At 34.1% G+C, this 17,862-nt stretch overlaps 1 protein-coding gene across 31 annotated transcripts in view; it reads left to right on the top strand.

Moving 5' to 3' along the window:
• Positions 1-17,862, top strand: part of EHBP1 (EH domain binding protein 1) — a 580,191-nt gene that overhangs the window by 522,308 nt on the left and 40,021 nt on the right. For 20 of the 31 annotated variants that reach the window (XM_086326384.1, XM_086326385.1, XM_086326386.1 and 17 more), the window contains 5 exons: positions 5,660-5,767; positions 8,838-8,962; positions 11,337-11,475; positions 11,638-11,744; positions 14,347-14,470. In XM_086326384.1, coding sequence (XP_086182510.1) covers positions 5,660-5,767; positions 8,838-8,962; positions 11,337-11,475; positions 11,638-11,744; positions 14,347-14,470 — 603 coding nt within the window. The remainder of the gene's footprint in view (positions 1-5,659; positions 5,768-8,837; positions 8,963-11,336; positions 11,476-11,637; positions 11,745-14,346; positions 14,471-17,862) is intronic. The other 11 variants (XM_086326414.1, XM_086326408.1, XM_086326404.1 and 8 more) reach the window with 1 other exon arrangement.

Here is a 17,862-nt window from a genome sequence, read left to right as displayed (position 1 = left end):
ATGAACACCCAGGACTGATCACCTTTAGGATGGACTGCTTGGATCTCCTTGCAGTCCAAGGGACTCTCAAGAGTCTTCTCCAACACCACATTTCAAAAGCATCAATTCTTCGATGCTCAGCTTTTTTCATAGTCCAGCTCTCACATCTATACATGACCACTGGAAAAACCATAGCCTTGACTAGACGGACCTTTGTTGGCAAAGTAATGTCTCTGCTTTTGAATATGCTATCTAGGTTGGTCATAACTTTCCTTCGAAGGAGTAAGCGTCTTTTAATTTCATGGCTGCAATCACCATCTGCAGTGATTTTGGAGCCCAAAAAATAAAGTCTGACACTGTTTCCACTACAGCCTAGCTTTTACTTTTTCGCCTCTTGAAATAATTTGAAGGCTTAGAAGAGAGTCAGGTGATATTGTGGTATTCTACATGTGTTTTTTCAATTTTTGCTTCATTTTTTAGTTGTAGACCTATAACAGCCTTTTAAACTCCTCATTTTAGGTAACAAACTTATGAGTTCATTTATTATATTGATCTTACTTGGCAAAGTACAGTTGTTTGGGGCCAAAGTGTGATATTTTCGTTTTCAGTTATGTGGTATTGTGGTCAGAGAATATGGCCTGAATTTCTGCTTTGAGAATTAAAAAGTTTTTATTTTGCCTAAACAAATGTTGCATTTTTATTAGTGGTCCATGGGCACTTGCAAGGAAGGTGTTTGTCCAGTTTGAAGATGATATTATATCTATAATTGCATGGTATATATTATATAGATTTTATATATTTATGTATACTTAAATCTGTGTATATTTTGTGTCATATCTATGATACCTATCATATCATATATATGATATTTTATGTCATATCTATTTATTTTTATTCTGTAGTTTATTGGTTTGATTTGAATTAGGTTAGAATCATTTACGGAGAAGGCAATGGCACCCCACTCCAGTACTTTTGCCTGGAAAATCCCACGGACGGAGGAGCCTGGTAGGCTGCAGTCCATGGGGTCGCTAGAGTCGGACACAACTGAGTGACTTCACTTCCACTTTTCACTTTCATGCATTGGAGAAGGAAATGGCAACCCACTCCAGTATTCTTGCCTGGAGAATCCCAGGGACGGGGAAGTCTGGTGGGCTGCAGTCTATGGGGTCGCACAGAGTTGGACACGACTGAAGCGACTTAGCAGCAGCAGCAGAATCATTTAACTTTTTTTTTTAAGGGATCATTTAACTATTAAGCAGACATTTTTGCCCCTCTTTGATTTAGATGGAATAGTATACTTTGTTTTTGGATTTCAAATGGATAAATGAAAATTAAAAAAATTTATCTATGAGACTGTGTGCCTGCATTATCCTTACTTCAGTTATGGTAAATAGATTTGTCTAAATTTGTTCAACCAAAATAAAATCTTACAGGCCTTCAGTAATTTTTATTTTCAGCTTTCATTAATAATATATTTGTATTGTTTTCTATCATTTGTTTGATTTTTATAGGATAACTTTACAAGTTATAAATTTTACAGGGGGCCTTCAGTGAGAATTTTTAAATCATGATGCAAATAAGATATCTTATTCTGAAAATTTTTTTTTCTTCAAAGAAATAGTTTCATGTAAATGTAGGTGTTCTCTAAACTACCATTTTGTGTAAATATGTTTTTAACAGTAGCTTCAACTTCTTTTGTTTTTTAAGTGCAGATATTCTTTTTTTTTTTTTTTACTGTTGCCTTATGTTCAGACTTTTCATTCAATTTATTTATAAATGATAAGTCTTATAAGACTGGCCTTATTTCTGTGCTATTAATCATACCATTGGGATCCCCATTTTGCTTATAGTGCTATACAGTGTCAGTTGGAATGCATCGTCTCATTCCAGTGTATGTACAATCTCTTTCTACTTTTTCCCACATACAGGCCATACTTGCAAACCACCTTCTGTTGTGTATTGTATCTCTAGTTTACTTTATGCCACGCTTACCTGCTGCTGCTGCTGCTGCTCCTGCTAAGTCGCTTCAGTTGTGTCCGACTCTGTGCGACCCCATAGACGGCAGCCCACCAGGCTCCCCCGTCCCTGGGATTCTCCAGGCAAGAATACTGGAGTGGGTTGCCATTTCCTTCTCCAGTGCAGGAAAGTGAAAAGTGAAAGTGAAGTCGCTCAGTCGTGTCTGACTCTTAGCGACCCCGGATTGCAGCCTACCAGGCTCCTCCGTCCATGGGATTTTCCAGGCAAGAGTACTAGAGTGGGTTGCCACTGCCTTCTCCGGCCACGCTTACCTAGTGGGTTTTAAATGGGTAGCCTTAAATATATATATAATCTTATATATATCATATATTTAATATGTAATAATTTAAGCACACACACAGACACACATGTACTTTAGTTCTGCTAAAATTCATATAGAGTATTTCGATAGGTATTAAGAAACGTGTAACAATAACTGTTGAAAAAAATTCAAGTGTTCATTGTAAAACTGAAGTCAGTGAATGGAAAGAAAGTGGAAATCTATTCTTAAGAAAACCTGATCATTAGAGGAGATCAAGTTTTACTCTTCCCCTTCCCAAATAGTAATCCTTTTATCTAAGGTTAACAATACATTTATAAACTTTTGAGTTAGCCTATTCAGCATTACTGGTGAGGGGTAATATGGGTAGAGATTTCATTTAGCCAGGAAATAAAATGAATGGCACCTGTTTAACATCACACATTATCCTGGCACTGTATAAAGGAGTAAAGACTATCCCACTGCATAACCCCAGGACCTGAAGTACCCATATCCAACCACTGTTCCAGACTTAGCTTCTCTTTATAACAATGCCATCGTTCTAGTCACTCTGTCTGGGGAGTCAGTGTTGACATCTGTCTCACTCTTCCTCTCATCAGTATCCCTCCCAACTACCCAGTACCAGTTGGTTTTCAAGTCATACCCACTCCCAATTATTTTATGATATATTAAGCTCTCCATACTACTTGCCTGAAGGTTATAACAGTCTCCAACATGGATTTCCTGCCTCCACCCTTTCTGTTCTAGAGTCCATCGTCTTACTCAGCGATCTCAAACGAAGGGTGATGTCACATGGCTAATATATTCCTGTGTGCAATCCCTGAACCACTTTTTCTTTCATATATGAAGGTATATCAGAATGTAAGCAAGAGTAATATTTTAGGAATAATATTGGAGATACTTTAATTCATAAAAACATAAGCTTCAGTGCTTCTGTAGTAATTATACATATTTCACAACTGATTACCATAAAACACTGTGGTAGAAAACTGCTTATATAGACTGTTCTCAACTTAAACAACACATTGCCCATCATGTTTGACCAGCAAACCAGTGTCCCTCTATTCCTACCAAGTAAAATCTTTTTACCTTTTAAGTCTTACTTCCCATTATTTCACTTTAAGTATGCTTGAGCCAGATAGGACTTTACACCATTTTTTGAACATAATCTACACTTTCCTGCTCTCATGCCACTAAACCTCTTCCCTCAATTGTACTTTTTGAAATTCTGTACATTTCTGAAGACTCAATTTAAAGGTTAGGGCTTCCAAAAAATAGTTCCTTGTGCTACTGGCAAAAGAATAATCTTTTCTTTTCTATTCTATTCTTCAAAAGAATAATCTTTTGAATTTGCTCTGTATCTTATTTTTACTTCATAACACTTAACTGTCCTACATGGTATTACAGTCATTTGTATGTATAACTTTTGGTCCCTGGGTTGGGAAGATCCCCTGGAGAAGGGATAGACTACCCACTCCAGTATTCTTGGGCTTCTCTGGTGGTTCAGATGGTAAAGAATCTGCCCACAATACGGGAGACCTGTGTTCAATCCCTCGGTTGGGAAGATCCCCTGGAGAAGGGAATGGCTACCTAGTCCAGTATTCTTGCCTGGATAATTCCAAGGACAGAGGAGCCTGGCAGGCTACAATCCATGGGGTCGCAAAGAGTTGGACATGACTGAGTGACCTTCACTTATATATAACTTTAAGGTGGAATAAATGTCTTAAAACTTGATATCTTATAAAACTTGATATCTCTTCAACATCTAGCAATGTTTTGTAAATTGCAGTTTCAGTATACAATAGAAGTTTCTTGAATAAGTAAATGAATGAGTGTTGAATTTTGTGCTTTCACTCTAGATTAATTATGGACAGTAGAAATCAATAGAGGCTGGTTGCAGGAACAAAATACCATACTTTAAAATCTATTGATAGTAAACTGTCTGACAGGAGGAAGTGTTCTGAACACTTTCTTGGTACTCAGGAAATATTTGTTCATTCATTTCCCTTTACTACAGAATTATTTAGAGAAGAATTTTTGAGAACAATGAAGATGATGGTGCTGACTTTTATGAAATTAGTCAAATAGTTGTACTAAGCACAGTCAATTAGAAAAGCTCTCTCAACTAATTGTACTTAAATAATATAGCCAAGTATAATACCTTAATGATTTGAAAGCATTTAGCAATATTTTCCCTTGGGGGCATTTCTCATTCTTTTTCTCTCTGTTATATTCTTCTAAATGGCTTCCATTAGGAAGTCTTCAATAAATGTAAACTATTATTATTAATATTAATGCTCACAGTAAATATTTACTTGGGAAGCCCAAAATCAAACACACACCGTATAGGGAAAAGGACAAATATTGAAGGTTTAAGCCAAAGTTATAGAATTTAGAATTTCTCAATTGCAATAACCTTTGGAATATCTCATTATTAATAAAAGTTGCCCTATGAAAAATAAACTGTAGAATAGTAGGGATATTCTTCAACTCCCAGGGCTAGACAGATATTTCTCCAAAAGGTGCATTGCCTATCAGTAGCAGAATTTAAAGCTTAGCTTCTAATATACAGATCTACTGCTATGCCTTTTTAAATAGATAATATTGAAAATTACTTAACCAACTTATGATTAGGATTTAAAAAGGAAAAATATGTAATATAATTAATTATGACCTGTAATACATTTTGCTAAATGTATAAAAAAATAGTATAATCTACCTCATTCCCATGTACTTAATTTTGAATAATAACAGTGTTTTCCCAGCTTTATGTCTTCCACGATATACTGTCTTAATTGTTTCTGAACTTTCTTTTGCATAAAGGTACTGTCTATTCTCATCTCAATGTTTGTTCTTAATTTGTCTATAATGCTTTCGCTCATATTTCATCAATAGTACAAAAGCATTTAAGTCTTCATGCAGATAATTTAAAAATAGCTACAAGTTTATAAAGAATGATTTGTTTCTTTATATATTTCTAGTAAATGATAAAATGTGAAATTTAGAAATATTATTTGGTGACTTTTTTATTTGATGACTTTTTTATCGAACCAACTTTATTTTTATTTACTGTCATTAGAAATTAGCAGGAGATTACATTTTAAAATATAGGGATTCAATGAGCTCAATAATTCAGAGACAGCATGTGGCAAATTGTCAAAATCTTTGCATCTGCTTTGATGTGACAATTCATCTTTGACATGGAAATGTAAATATAAATGTTAATCCAATAATGAAAAGTTGACTTAAAACTGATTTCTTAACTTGCTTGTCTGTGTCAGACCTGAATTTGAACTGTCATTAAAATACTGTTTTTTCTTTCCTATATGAAATAGAAATAATATACTAATAATCTACTAACATTATTGCTACATGTTCCTACAGATGAAAATGATAATGTTGAGATAAATACTAACGAGGAGATTCCTGAAGGCTTTGTTGTAGGAGGTGGAGATGAACTTACTAACTTAGAAAGTGACCTTGATACTCCCGGTAATTTCAAATTATAAATACTTTGTGTCCTGCTGCATGGCAAACTCTTCTGTTACATTTTTATTATTATCTCACCAATAATGATAGTAAATTCTTTTCGTAGTTTTATTACATCTTATGCCCTCACAAATCATTTAGCTAACTCCACCTTCCATCAATTTTATTTATTTTGTTTTAGGCTTAATGTTAAAATTAGCAATAATATTGAAATGGCAAATTTTTGTTTTTCTCTTATTACTAAGATTCACTTTGGTATTTTATGGGACAATTTGTAGACATTCTGTGATTGGTTCCCTTCTCAGCCTAAATATTTTGTTGTGATGTTCTAAGATATAGATGAAGCATTGGAATGCTTCAAATAGTAATCTAAACCATGGATCAGATTTCCTGATTTGGTTTGAAATTGGTAGTCTTAGTAGGAATATTATTTTATAAATTTTGTGCTTACTTTAAGTATTTAAATATTACTACTAATAAATTATTTTATGTGTGCTTAATGATTACAGTAAAACTCTTTGAAAACTGCTTATATAGATTACAATTAAATTAATCTCTTATTGTGTATCAGTAGATATCATACCAGTAATCACATTTGCGATTGAACTTCTGAGTTCTTGTATAAAATATAAAGAGATATCATACCAGTAATCACATTTGCAGTTAAACTTCTGAGTTGTTGTATAAAATATAAAGATAATTGCTTGTGGTTTAATAGATGAGTGTTCCATATGCATTACCTTTGTAAGTTAGCAGCAGGTAGCTTTGTAAACATAAGGGGTTCCATAAATGCTTATTAAATTGAATTCTTATAGCAGTAAAATGTCTTTGGCAATTACAGGTAAGAAAGTGAAATCCCTAATGTTTATCTTTTTCTGTGAAAAGCTACAGGGAGGGAGACACTCTTTTCTTCCCAGCCATGGCATGTCCCTACAATGCTAACCTGCTTTGTTTCTTCCCTGTTTGAAATCATGCTATTATTTCTGCAAAAAAACAGTCAACCAGAGTCTTCCTAACTATGGACAGCAGCTCCCCGCCCAAAAAATCTGTGTCTCTTGTCAGTAGTTCCTTCATGGCTTAGTATTAAATAATACTTTACTAGATACAGGGCAATATATTTATAATTATTCAAGTCCAGAAGAATGCTGATATTTAAGGAAATTTTAAAAAATTTTAACCTAAAATTAGGACTGCCTTTTACTTCTTTCAATTTAAAATACCTACTCACCCTCTCACCACAGCCACTGTCAAAGTCTTTCAGAAATTGGTATCATGTCTTTACCACTGAGGGCACCCATAAGTTCAGAATTAAAGCCTTAACATTCGATTCATGGAAGTATAAAATCAGTGACAATCAGTGGTACATATTTCCTGATTTAATAGTAGATTATGAAGACAGGAGAAATTAACCCTTTTTTGGATAAGGTAAGGAGAATTTTTTAGCTTTAGTTATAGCAACTTTGTGAGATATTTTAATGTATTTAAAGGCTGACTAATATTAAGGCTTAACAGGCTTGACTCTTTTCTTTTTAAAAACACTCTTCCTACTTTTTTGTATACCAAAAAAGAAAACACATCTCAGTCTTCCTGTTTTTGGAGTTAACTAATACATTGTTTACAGTTCTCAAGCATGCCAAGTGCTGGCATGTACATAGGACAGATTTCCAATTCAGACTATGGTTTATTTCATGGCAATAAGAAATAGGAATGAAAAAAAAGAAATAGGAATGCAAACTGGAATCTGAAAACACGTAGCATACATTATGATTTTTATCCTTGCTTTATTTTTCCCAAAATTCTTTTTTTATATCTATATAAAAGTCATAATGTTTTAATAATAAATTGTTTAATCTTTATCTTGATTTGACCATAGTTCATCAGATATTGTTTTAAAAAGAAGCCTGGCAATATAAACTGACCAATTTGCATGAAAGTAATGATAATAGCATTTATTAAGAATCTTATAATTAGAAAACTTATTAATCTTTATGAAAAATATCATTCACCAAATGGTCAGCATGTCTTTTATAATCATTTTATTAAAGAGTTGCTTTGAGTGAATTTTTTAAATGGAATTGTTTCCATTTGCTTCTGAACTATTTTATTAAAGACTAATTTACTTGCTAAAAATAATTTGAAATTATTTTTAAAGTTATAGCCATTTTTAATTTTAAATTTCTATCCATATTTTATACATTGCAAAATACAATAATCTTTATTTCTGCCCTCTAATTAGAAGTTATTTGTGAACATATACCCTATTTCAATGCTGGGTATATCTGTACACACATAAACATTGGATTCTAACAGTATATACATGACTGTCTAAGATCATGTTAGGAGCATAATATGGCATTTTATGTCTAAATTTAATATACTAGAAGAATTAAAATTACAAAATAATATAATTTAGAATCAAATGCATTACCTCTTTTAAATACCCACTTTGTAATACCTTCTTTTATTATAAACAACCTATAAAGTTGCTAATATAAATATATGCATTAAATATGGCCTGAGGTTTTAAGGTAAGCATAGCTGCTATTAACCATAGAATAACTAAATGGTCTTTAGGCATGTTGACTATATTCTTTATGGGGACTGATTTTGGGGAAAAGCACATATATATGCTAAGAGACTAGATTTTATTTATTCCCACCACAAAAAAAAAAATGATAATTTTGAGACATGATAGAATTGTTGACTAATGCTGTGATGGTAATCATATTGCAATATATGAATGTATCAAATCAATACATTGTACACCTTAAACTTACACAATGTTATATATTAATTTTTGAAAAAGGGATATAGTCAATATCCCTAAAGACTACTTAGTTATACTATAGTTACTGTATAATAATTATAGTTACATAGTATGTAATATTGTTTATAGTAGATTTATAGATGCAAAGGTCTGCATATGTTTGGTCTTATATGTTATTTCACAACTCTAATGTCCTTCTTTCTGTTTTTTAAAATATAGTAATATTTTTATGATGTCCGTTAAATTGATAGCTACACATCTAAATGTAGTTCACACAGTTATTCATAATATTTACATATTTAACAGAACAAGACACTAAGTTGGCAGACTTGAAGCTGAAGAAACTCCTGGACACTCAGCCACAGGTGGCAAATTCACTTTCCAGCACTGCTCAGAAAGCTATTAATGAAAGTTCAGAGCAAGACATTAAGGTAAATCTTACTTAAAATATTTGACTTGGTATCTGTGTATTCGAATTCCCACTGGTACTTTATAATTCTAAAGTCAGTTTCTTACCAAATTCTTCATATTAAGATATAAGAATTTTATGAAATAGCTGATAAATTGAATGTCAGTATGATAATCAGTATGCATATACTGTTTTTCAGAGAAACTACTACTTTAAGTTGATATGTAAGTAAAAGTAAAAGCTATTCTTGACTTCTATATGCATCTGTATTTTGCTAATGAGAATATTGTTAAGAGAATTCTAGCATATTCTGTCATCTGCAGCCTCTGACCTGTTAAGATGAATTAATATCTGAAGATGATATGTGATTGAATATAAATTTTGAAGATACTTGCATGTGCTTTGTGCCAGTATAAATCTTACCTTGTGTAAGATTTTAGCCAGAATGACACATTGTAGGGTGATGATAATGATGATGATTTGTAGTATTTATATTGTCCCCTCTCAAGCTGTCCCCCCTTTTCCTTGCAGTGTATCATTAATATTTCTCTAGCTTTAGGGCGCTTCTAGTCTTGTATAACTTTTCACCCACCTGCGGACAGTGGGGACTGCCCTGCTGACTGAAAGGATTTCCTTTCCCTGACACAGAGATGCTTTGAAGTCCCAAAACAATGACTTTCATTGCTTTTCCCTTATACTGTCGGTTTCTGTAAATTGGTGATGAAAGTGTGTGGCAGCACCAGAGGACTTTTGGTCTCTATCTTTGAACAAAAGGAAGCCTGGATCAGGTCTGATTTTTTGCGTTCAATTTAGCTTTCTGCACTGGATTTAATGCAGAATGAAGCGGGCCTAAGAATAATACAATGGAATGAAAAGGCTAACTGAATTAGTGGGTTTAGAGGAATACATTTGTAAAGTGGCAGAAGTCCCTAGTCATAAAAAGGTTTCTTAAGATGGGATTTGCTAGCTAATCACACTGATATTTTAGCATGTTGCCAGGCCTCAAAAAATTTAGCTGTGTTTGTTTATTTTGGTAAAGACTTGAGTTTTACACTATTGGGCAGTTATTATGATGCAACAGTAGAACACACACTTTTCTTACACAAATAAAAGCCATAATTGTTTCTATCCTAGCTACATAGGTAGTGTATTATAAGCATGATACTAATGTAAATATATAACTTAAAAAAATGAAATAGATATTTTCATTCTTAAGGTTTAATTATCTAAATAGATGCAGATGATTTTGCTTTCCAAAAAGCCCTTCAATGTAGTTATTTTCAAACTTATTCCAACAAAAGGTGTGCTTTAAACAGCTTGTCTTTGTATGGATCTTTTTAGTTAAGATTTTTTAAAATGATGCTTATAAAGAACATATAGTCCATCTGTTCCCTTGAAGCTTTCAGCATTGATTTGGGGTTTTATTTTTTTTAATAAAATGCAGTTTACACGTTTATAAATGAGGCATTTTGTGTTTGTGGAAAAGGATAAACTGTTACCTTCCCTTGAGGATTCTGTATCCCAGGCCTCCTTGAGGCTAGAGAATAGGCCATTGGAGGACTCCCTCATTACTGATTGTCTCAATGCAGAGGAAGGGCAAAGTCTTGGTAGCTTTTGATAACCAGTTTCAGCATTCAGCAGGCTTAGCTATTAGTCATGCATCTTAGCCTTTCCCTATTTACTTTCAAAACACTTAATAAAAATAATAAAAGATTAGGTATAAAATGAAATATTTGTTTGGTACACAGCACCTCGGTATCTGCAGCTTCCACACACTGCAGTGGTTCAGTCTTCTGGGATATTTCTTGTTGATAGAACCATTTGAATTTGTTACCAGTATTAACATAGGAAGCTCTGGAAAAGATAATTGTAGTTTCCTTAGCTGTAAAGGGCTTACTTACAAATCTGGCTTTGGAAAGTTATAGCTGATGAAATGCAGTTCAGTGGGGTAGTATTATAATCCTACCTTTTAGCCTTCATCCAGCATTAGTGGTTTATCTCAATGGGCATAAAATTAGAAACTAGTTCTTCTTGTCATACAAGTCTGTGGGACTGTACAAACCAATGGGGCAGAATAGTGAGGCTGTGGGGTGGGTGCGGGTAGACAGAGGTAATGTGGCATCTAAATGATACATATCATCAGGAGAAGACAGGGAGGTTTACAGTATCTATCGAATCAAAGTTATCAAGAGTGATTCTCTGTTTAAACCCTGTCTCGCAAAGGTTTTGGTTACAGGCAACAGACTTGCAGTTGAGCTGTTTAGAACTCTTTACAATCCTTTTTCCTTTCAATATATTTCTAAATTGACATTATCTTAAATCAGTAAAAGTTGTTTATTAATGTGTAATCTCACATTTATAAGATCAGACTCTCAGCACATTTGTTTTACTTTTAGAATGGCACAGAGGATCTCAGGACTGAGCGATTACAAAAAGCAACAGAACGGTTTAGAAATCCTGTTGTGTTCAGCAAGGATGCTACAGTCAGAAAGACTCAACTTCAGTCTTTCAGTCAATATGTTGAGAACAGACCAGGTAAGAACACTTTTTTAGATGTTTTCCCATCTTACAATTTAACAGTATTTAGCTGTGTGTGTGTGTGTGTGTGTGTATATATGCTGATAATGTAAATCCACATTTTAATATACAACTATCAAGCTTTATAATAATTTTACATGTCTTTCCCTTTTTTTTAAGAGATGAAAAGGCAGAGATCAATACAGGAAGATACAAAGAAAGGAAATGAGGAGAAGGCAGCGATAACTGAAACTCAGAGGAAGCCATCAGAAGATGAAGTGCTTAATGTATATTAATTTTTTGTGTGGTTTCATGATTGCTGATAATTCCAAACTGTATGTGGAAATAGTGCCTTTATTTGTTAAAATGAGATGTTAGGTTTTTTAAGATGTCAATCTCCAGTGCATTCAAAGCAGAGTGAGAGGGGTGCACTGTTGAATTAGTCTGCAGTGTGGTGATAATTGTCAGATAAAAAAAAATGAATTTTTCAGAGTTCCACAGCCCCAGCTTCCTTGAGACATTTCCATCAGGGCACTTCCCATAAAGAGATTCCAGTATTGATCTACCAGGAGGATTTTAATTATTACAATAGCAGATACCGCAGAGCTGCAGTTAGAGGGAAGAGTCACATGAGACCTGCTAGAATTTCTCAGCCAACCCATTTTGTTGGCTTGGGTTAATGGGTGTTCAACCTTTCCATTATCCAGATCAGCCGTGAATTACTAGCTGAATGATGTTTGCATTAATATAATATATATGGTAATTTCTTCACTTAATTAACGGGGAGGTTCAGCTCAGTAGGGGTATGGGCTGATCATGTGTAAAATTGATTTGTGAGGGAAATATTTGATAGACCGCAGGGAGAAAGCTGCTTTTGATGGACAGCTGCGGGACAGAAGCAGGAAGAACAAGTTTTAACTTGAATTTTTGTCTGGAAGCATTGCTCTCTTTCATGGTGCTACTTTTTAAAATTATTATTATCTCTAGTTTGTGTAAATATTTTCATTGTTTTTACTGTTAAAATTGTTTTTGTTGGATTTTAAAACCCTTGCAAATGTACTGAGAGTTACAAACTATATTTTAAGGCTCTAGAAACTTCTCATTTTTAGGTTCTCATCCTAAAGTTATTTCACTAAAAGAATGTCTTAATACATAGAAGAGGTACCTCGTATATCCTGATGAAATATTTAATATAATTTATAAGTTACAGAATATTTGAGTATACTGTATACTCCCACTATTTAAATCTGGCTATAAACTTAATGAGTATTTTTAACTGAACTGGTGAGTAGAAGCAGTGAAGTTTATGTATTACTTATCACTTCTGTTTTCTTATATTTTTATTACTCTTACTGTGCTTGTTTTTTCCCCCTGGATGGGATTGAGAAAAGAAAAGTCCGTTTTGAAAATGCTCTGGTCTCTGGCAGATAGAGCCACTGAATTTTAAAGTTACCATTAGCATTTATTCTGTTCTTATAATTTTTGCTTTATTTCATATTGAGGTGAGAGAATATTCACTTTGTATGAATCTTTAAAAAATACAGTGACTTATTTGATCAGTCTATCCTGAGACATGATTTATCAGTTTCATGATTTTTAAAAAAATTTCAGTTTTCAGTTTGTCAACTACCATAATCAGTCTAACAATAAGCTGGTTTAAATTGAGTTCATATTTACTAGTTCCAAAGATAAATAAGTTGTTCATGTGGTTAGACAGGTTTGTTGATTATGAGACTTTCAAAATATCCTCATAATAACATAATTCTTGATTTAGTTTCTTGTTTAAGGAGTAGCGAAAGATAATTCCTCATGGCTTCTTAGAGATTAATATGCTCCTAGGTAGGGAAGGGATTTGACAGAGGAAGGTTGCTCACATTTATTTCTTAGTAGTGGCAGTGGTAAGAGTAATCACTTACGCAGTTCTTTAGTGTTTGTCAACTACTTAGGAAACTTACCCCTAGAAATGTCACAAGATACACATTCCGAAGGGAGCTGTAATGAATCAGTTTGGTACTATACCACAAATAACCCTGCCCCTAATGATTTAAATTTGTAATATGAAAATAAAAATTAAGGTTTACTGGTACTTTATAATAGAACTGCTACTTCAAATAGAACTTCTAAGGATAAGTTTTTTTTAACATGCATGGTTATAAAAAGGGAAATTTCAGATTAAAATCCAAATTTGGTTCCATGGAAGATTAACCAAATCAGTGTACTGGTAGCATTAGATCCAGTGTAGCAAGGTTTGAAACCACCTGTCAAGTTAAAATTCGCAGCTACAATAATTAGTAATACATCAACACAATGACATGTTAAAGTACAGAAGCCAGCTGGAGGGGAAACTGGAGATATTAGAAACTTCTCTTTCATCATTTAAAAAAAAATTTTTAAAGTATAGTCACTATGAAAAGAAGAAATGTATCTTTTTAATTTTATATTTCTGTAAGAACAAATCTGATATTCTTCCAGATAAATTCTTTAAGAATCAATTCCTTAGCTAAACTCCATTTTTGTATATTATACTTTTGAATTAAGGATGTCATAACTGTTTGTTTTGACAGCCACTAAGGGAAAAATTATCTTTGTCCACACTTAATAACTGACTCAACTCTAGGAGAAATTTTTCTTACTCAGTATTTACTTTTTAAATCTTGGTGTTAAATTATAATACTAAACAGCTGAGGTTTTCTCTGTTTACAAAAGTTTTGCTGTATATAATACATATGAAAATGTTTTGAATCACAGGGCGTCGATTTTTGGTACTAAGGGTGATACTAAAGGCGTATTTGGTTCTCTAGGTAAGTGCTTTACTAAGTGTTTGTAGAAAGGAAAAAAATGCAACTTACAAGTGATTTTTTTTTCCTTCCTGTTTGTTCTCGTTAACAGAAAGGGTTCAAAGACACCAGTCAGTATGTTGTAGGAGAATTGGCAGCACTAGAGAATGAGCAAAAGCAAATTGACACCCGTGCCGCGCTGGTGGAGAAGCGCCTTCGCTATCTCATGGACACAGGTACGGTGCCCAATTACACTGTAAACAGTTTTGGCAAATTGAGCGTTCACAAACTCTTATAGAGTTTTGGAAGTGTGAATCTTTGAAGCCTGAATGTTCAGCAGAACTGCCTTGAAAATAAAAAGGCTGCGATTTGCAGCCACCTCTCTGGGCCCTGGTGATAAGAGTGCCTTCATGGGAAGTGATAACTCGCCCTGATACCGTGTGAGCCAGCACTATTGAACAGTGTGCTCATCCATGCAGAGTTGGAATACACATCTGTGCCTCATTGATATGCCACTGCTTAAAAAAAAAGTAAGATCTTCACTGTTCTACTGATTCATTGGGAAAAAAAAGATTTGGCCAGCTAAAGCCATGTACTGCATGAAACAGAGCACTATGCATAGGGGACGGCTCCATGGACTAGATCACTGAAATTTGAGAATACTATCTGGTTACTGATGCTCCGCAATTTTTTTTCAAGAGAACAGCTTTTTAAAAGTCTGTAATACTTTGTGTCACAGTTGCATTTGAAAGGATTAAGGTATATAGGAAGGTTTGTAAAAATGGTTTAGAGCAGCAAGTTAGCTCCTAACCAGAGGATAGATTGGCATTTAATGCTGATTGCCAATGGTGATTGAATAGATCTAAGTATGCAGTAAGCTACTGGGGTGGGGTGGGGAGGGTACTGTGTGTATATTTTTAAGAAATACATATGCATTTGTTTCTTTAAAATGCTGCTCCTACAAAGGGGTAAAAATGGGAAATAAATTGAAATCATTCATACCAAATTAAAAGTAAACTATGTTAAGTTAAAAAATGTCAAAATATAAGTAGAAAATCTATTCCTCTAATTAATTGCTTTAATTTTATATTAAATAGATTAGTAAATTACTAGTGGATTAGAATTGGAAAGCTTTCTTGAACTATTTCTTCTCTATCTGCCAAAGATGTATTTACAACTAATAAACTCCTTCAGAAATAATCATTTATATGGGACATTTGAAAATTGCCTACATTAGTGAAATCAGAACACACTAGACTATGAAAAGGCCTTTGGTTTTGTATGACTGGATTGGTTTCAAACTGTGTTCTGTGGAGACTTTAGGGCTTTTTCATAAAAGAGCATTGTGTCACAAGAGAAAAGACTGGAAACTCTGTTTCCTTTCCTTCTTTCATGCTTGGAACCTGATTTATTGAGGGTTCTAACCAGAACAGACTCACTTTCTCCTTCCCATCCCACATATTACCAGTGAAGCTTTGTAGTGGCCCTCGTCCCAACTATAAATCATTTATTATCTGAAACACGTCATGGACTACAGACTGACTTCTAGAATCTCTTCAAGGTTTTATATTCCATGCTACACAGGACAGAATCTGGTCTAGACTGAATCTGCTAGACTTGATTTCCCAGCTTGATAAGCTACAAGAATTCTCCTGGATTGTATCAAACCTCCTCCAGCTCAAATAATGGTCACCAAGATTTGCCTAAAGCCTAGTTAGCATCTGAATTAAAAGGTAAGGTATTAGAAAGGGAAAGCATATATTTATCCTTTTCCTTTTGGAGGTTCCAGTGCTTCCAACTTTTCATTTATTATAGAAGTTAGCACCTTTCTCTGATACGTTAGAATTTTCATTTACTTTCTGAATCTCAGCCTTAGAATTAAAAGCAGATAGTATCCATATTCTTCATTTACTTTCTGAATCTCAGCCTTAGAATTAAGCAGAGCAGATAGTAATCATATACTTTACATGATAAAACTGAGGCTCAGATAGGGGAAATGGCTCATATAAGATGGCTTAATTACTAATGGCTGAGTTAGGGCCTGAACCCATTTTTAGGTTTTCTAGTTCTTGAGAGTTCTCTTTCTCTCTCTCTTTTTTTTAATAGCAAAAAAAAATACTTTACTGGCTATTTCAGTTTTTATATACTTGTGGATACTGACTATATACACTTTTTAATTTTATTGATTTGAAATTCACATATAAAATTAACTACTTTAAAATGTACAGTTCTGTAGCATCTAGTACATTCACAGTGTTGTGCAATCACCACCACTATTTCCAGAGTTTTTCATCACCCTAAACAGAAACTGTGCTTATTAATTCCTCACTTCCTCCTCTTAGTCCCCTGGGACTCACTAATCTACTTTCTGTTTCTCTGAATTAGTTTTATTCTAGATATTTCACATATAAGTGAAATCAAACTATAGTTATCCTTTTGTGTCTGACTTCTTTCAGTTACTATGATATTTTCAAGGTTCAACTATATTGTAATATACCACTACTTTATATCTTGTTGTGAAAGTGAAAGTCACTCAGTCGTGTCCGACTCTTTGCAACCCCCTGGACTATACAGTCCATGGAATTCCGCAGATCAGAATACTGGAGTGGGTAGCCTTTCCCTTCTCCAGGGGATCTTCCCAACCCAGGGATCGAACCCAGGTCTCCCACATTGCAGGCAGGTTCTTTACCAGCTGAGGCACAAGGGAAGCCCAAGAATACTGGAGTGGGTAGCCTATCCCTTCTCCAGCGGATCTTCCTGACCCAGGAATCGAACTGGGGTCTCCTGCATTACAGGCGATTCTTGACCGAGTGAGCTATCAGGGAAGCCCTGTTCTTGTTGTGGTTAAGTAATATTCCATGGTATATATATGCCATATTTTGTATATTCATTCATCCATTGACGGACATTTGGGTTGTTTCCACCCTCTGGCTAGGATGAACATGGTCTCAAATCATTTCTTTGAATCTCTTCAGTTTGGGGGGTTATGTACCTAGAATTGGAATTACTGAGTCATATGGTAATTCTCTATTTTTTATTAAGAAACTATACTCAATTTTAAAAGGGCTATGAAGTTTATGTAGAAGTTGATTTGTGGAACTCAGGATATATTTTCCAAAACAAGTACTGTTATAAGCATCTACAGGCCAAACCCACACAAATCTATTAATTTAAAATATAACTAAAATAATAATTATTATTATTCTATTATTATAAAATAATAATAGTTATTATTAGACCTGAGTCCTAGATTCCTAGAGCTTGAGCAGCTCTGGGTTTTAAGCACCAACCCCTTTAACACTGAAGCTCTTGCATCTTGAGGAGGAGGAGGATGGGGACTGGTTGGTGGCCCAGACTTCTGTGCATTTTTCCTTACTTGTTGGAAGAAGACTCTAGCAAAAAAGCAGCAAAGGATTGTAAGAGATCCTCAGTCAGTACTATAACAAGAGGGGGAGATAGCAGGGATGATAATGGCCATGACATGGGAAGGGCTAGAAAGATCCCAACATTCATTTAGGGGAGAGGCATCAATATTAGAGTGAACTCAGCTGTGGGGATTTATATGACTAGTTCCTTCTGAAATTGAGTAATCCTAAATCAGTGACAGTCTGAATATTAAATAACAATA

This window comes from Bos grunniens, chromosome 11 (assembly GCF_055505025.1).
Source record: "Bos grunniens cultivar Pamir isolate PY7600 chromosome 11, Bosgru_T2T1.0, whole genome shotgun sequence".
In the NCBI taxonomy this organism is placed as follows: Eukaryota; Metazoa; Chordata; class Mammalia; order Artiodactyla; family Bovidae; genus Bos; species Bos grunniens.
Note: the sequence above shows the minus strand (reverse complement) of the source record. Positions and strands in the feature narration are given on the sequence as shown.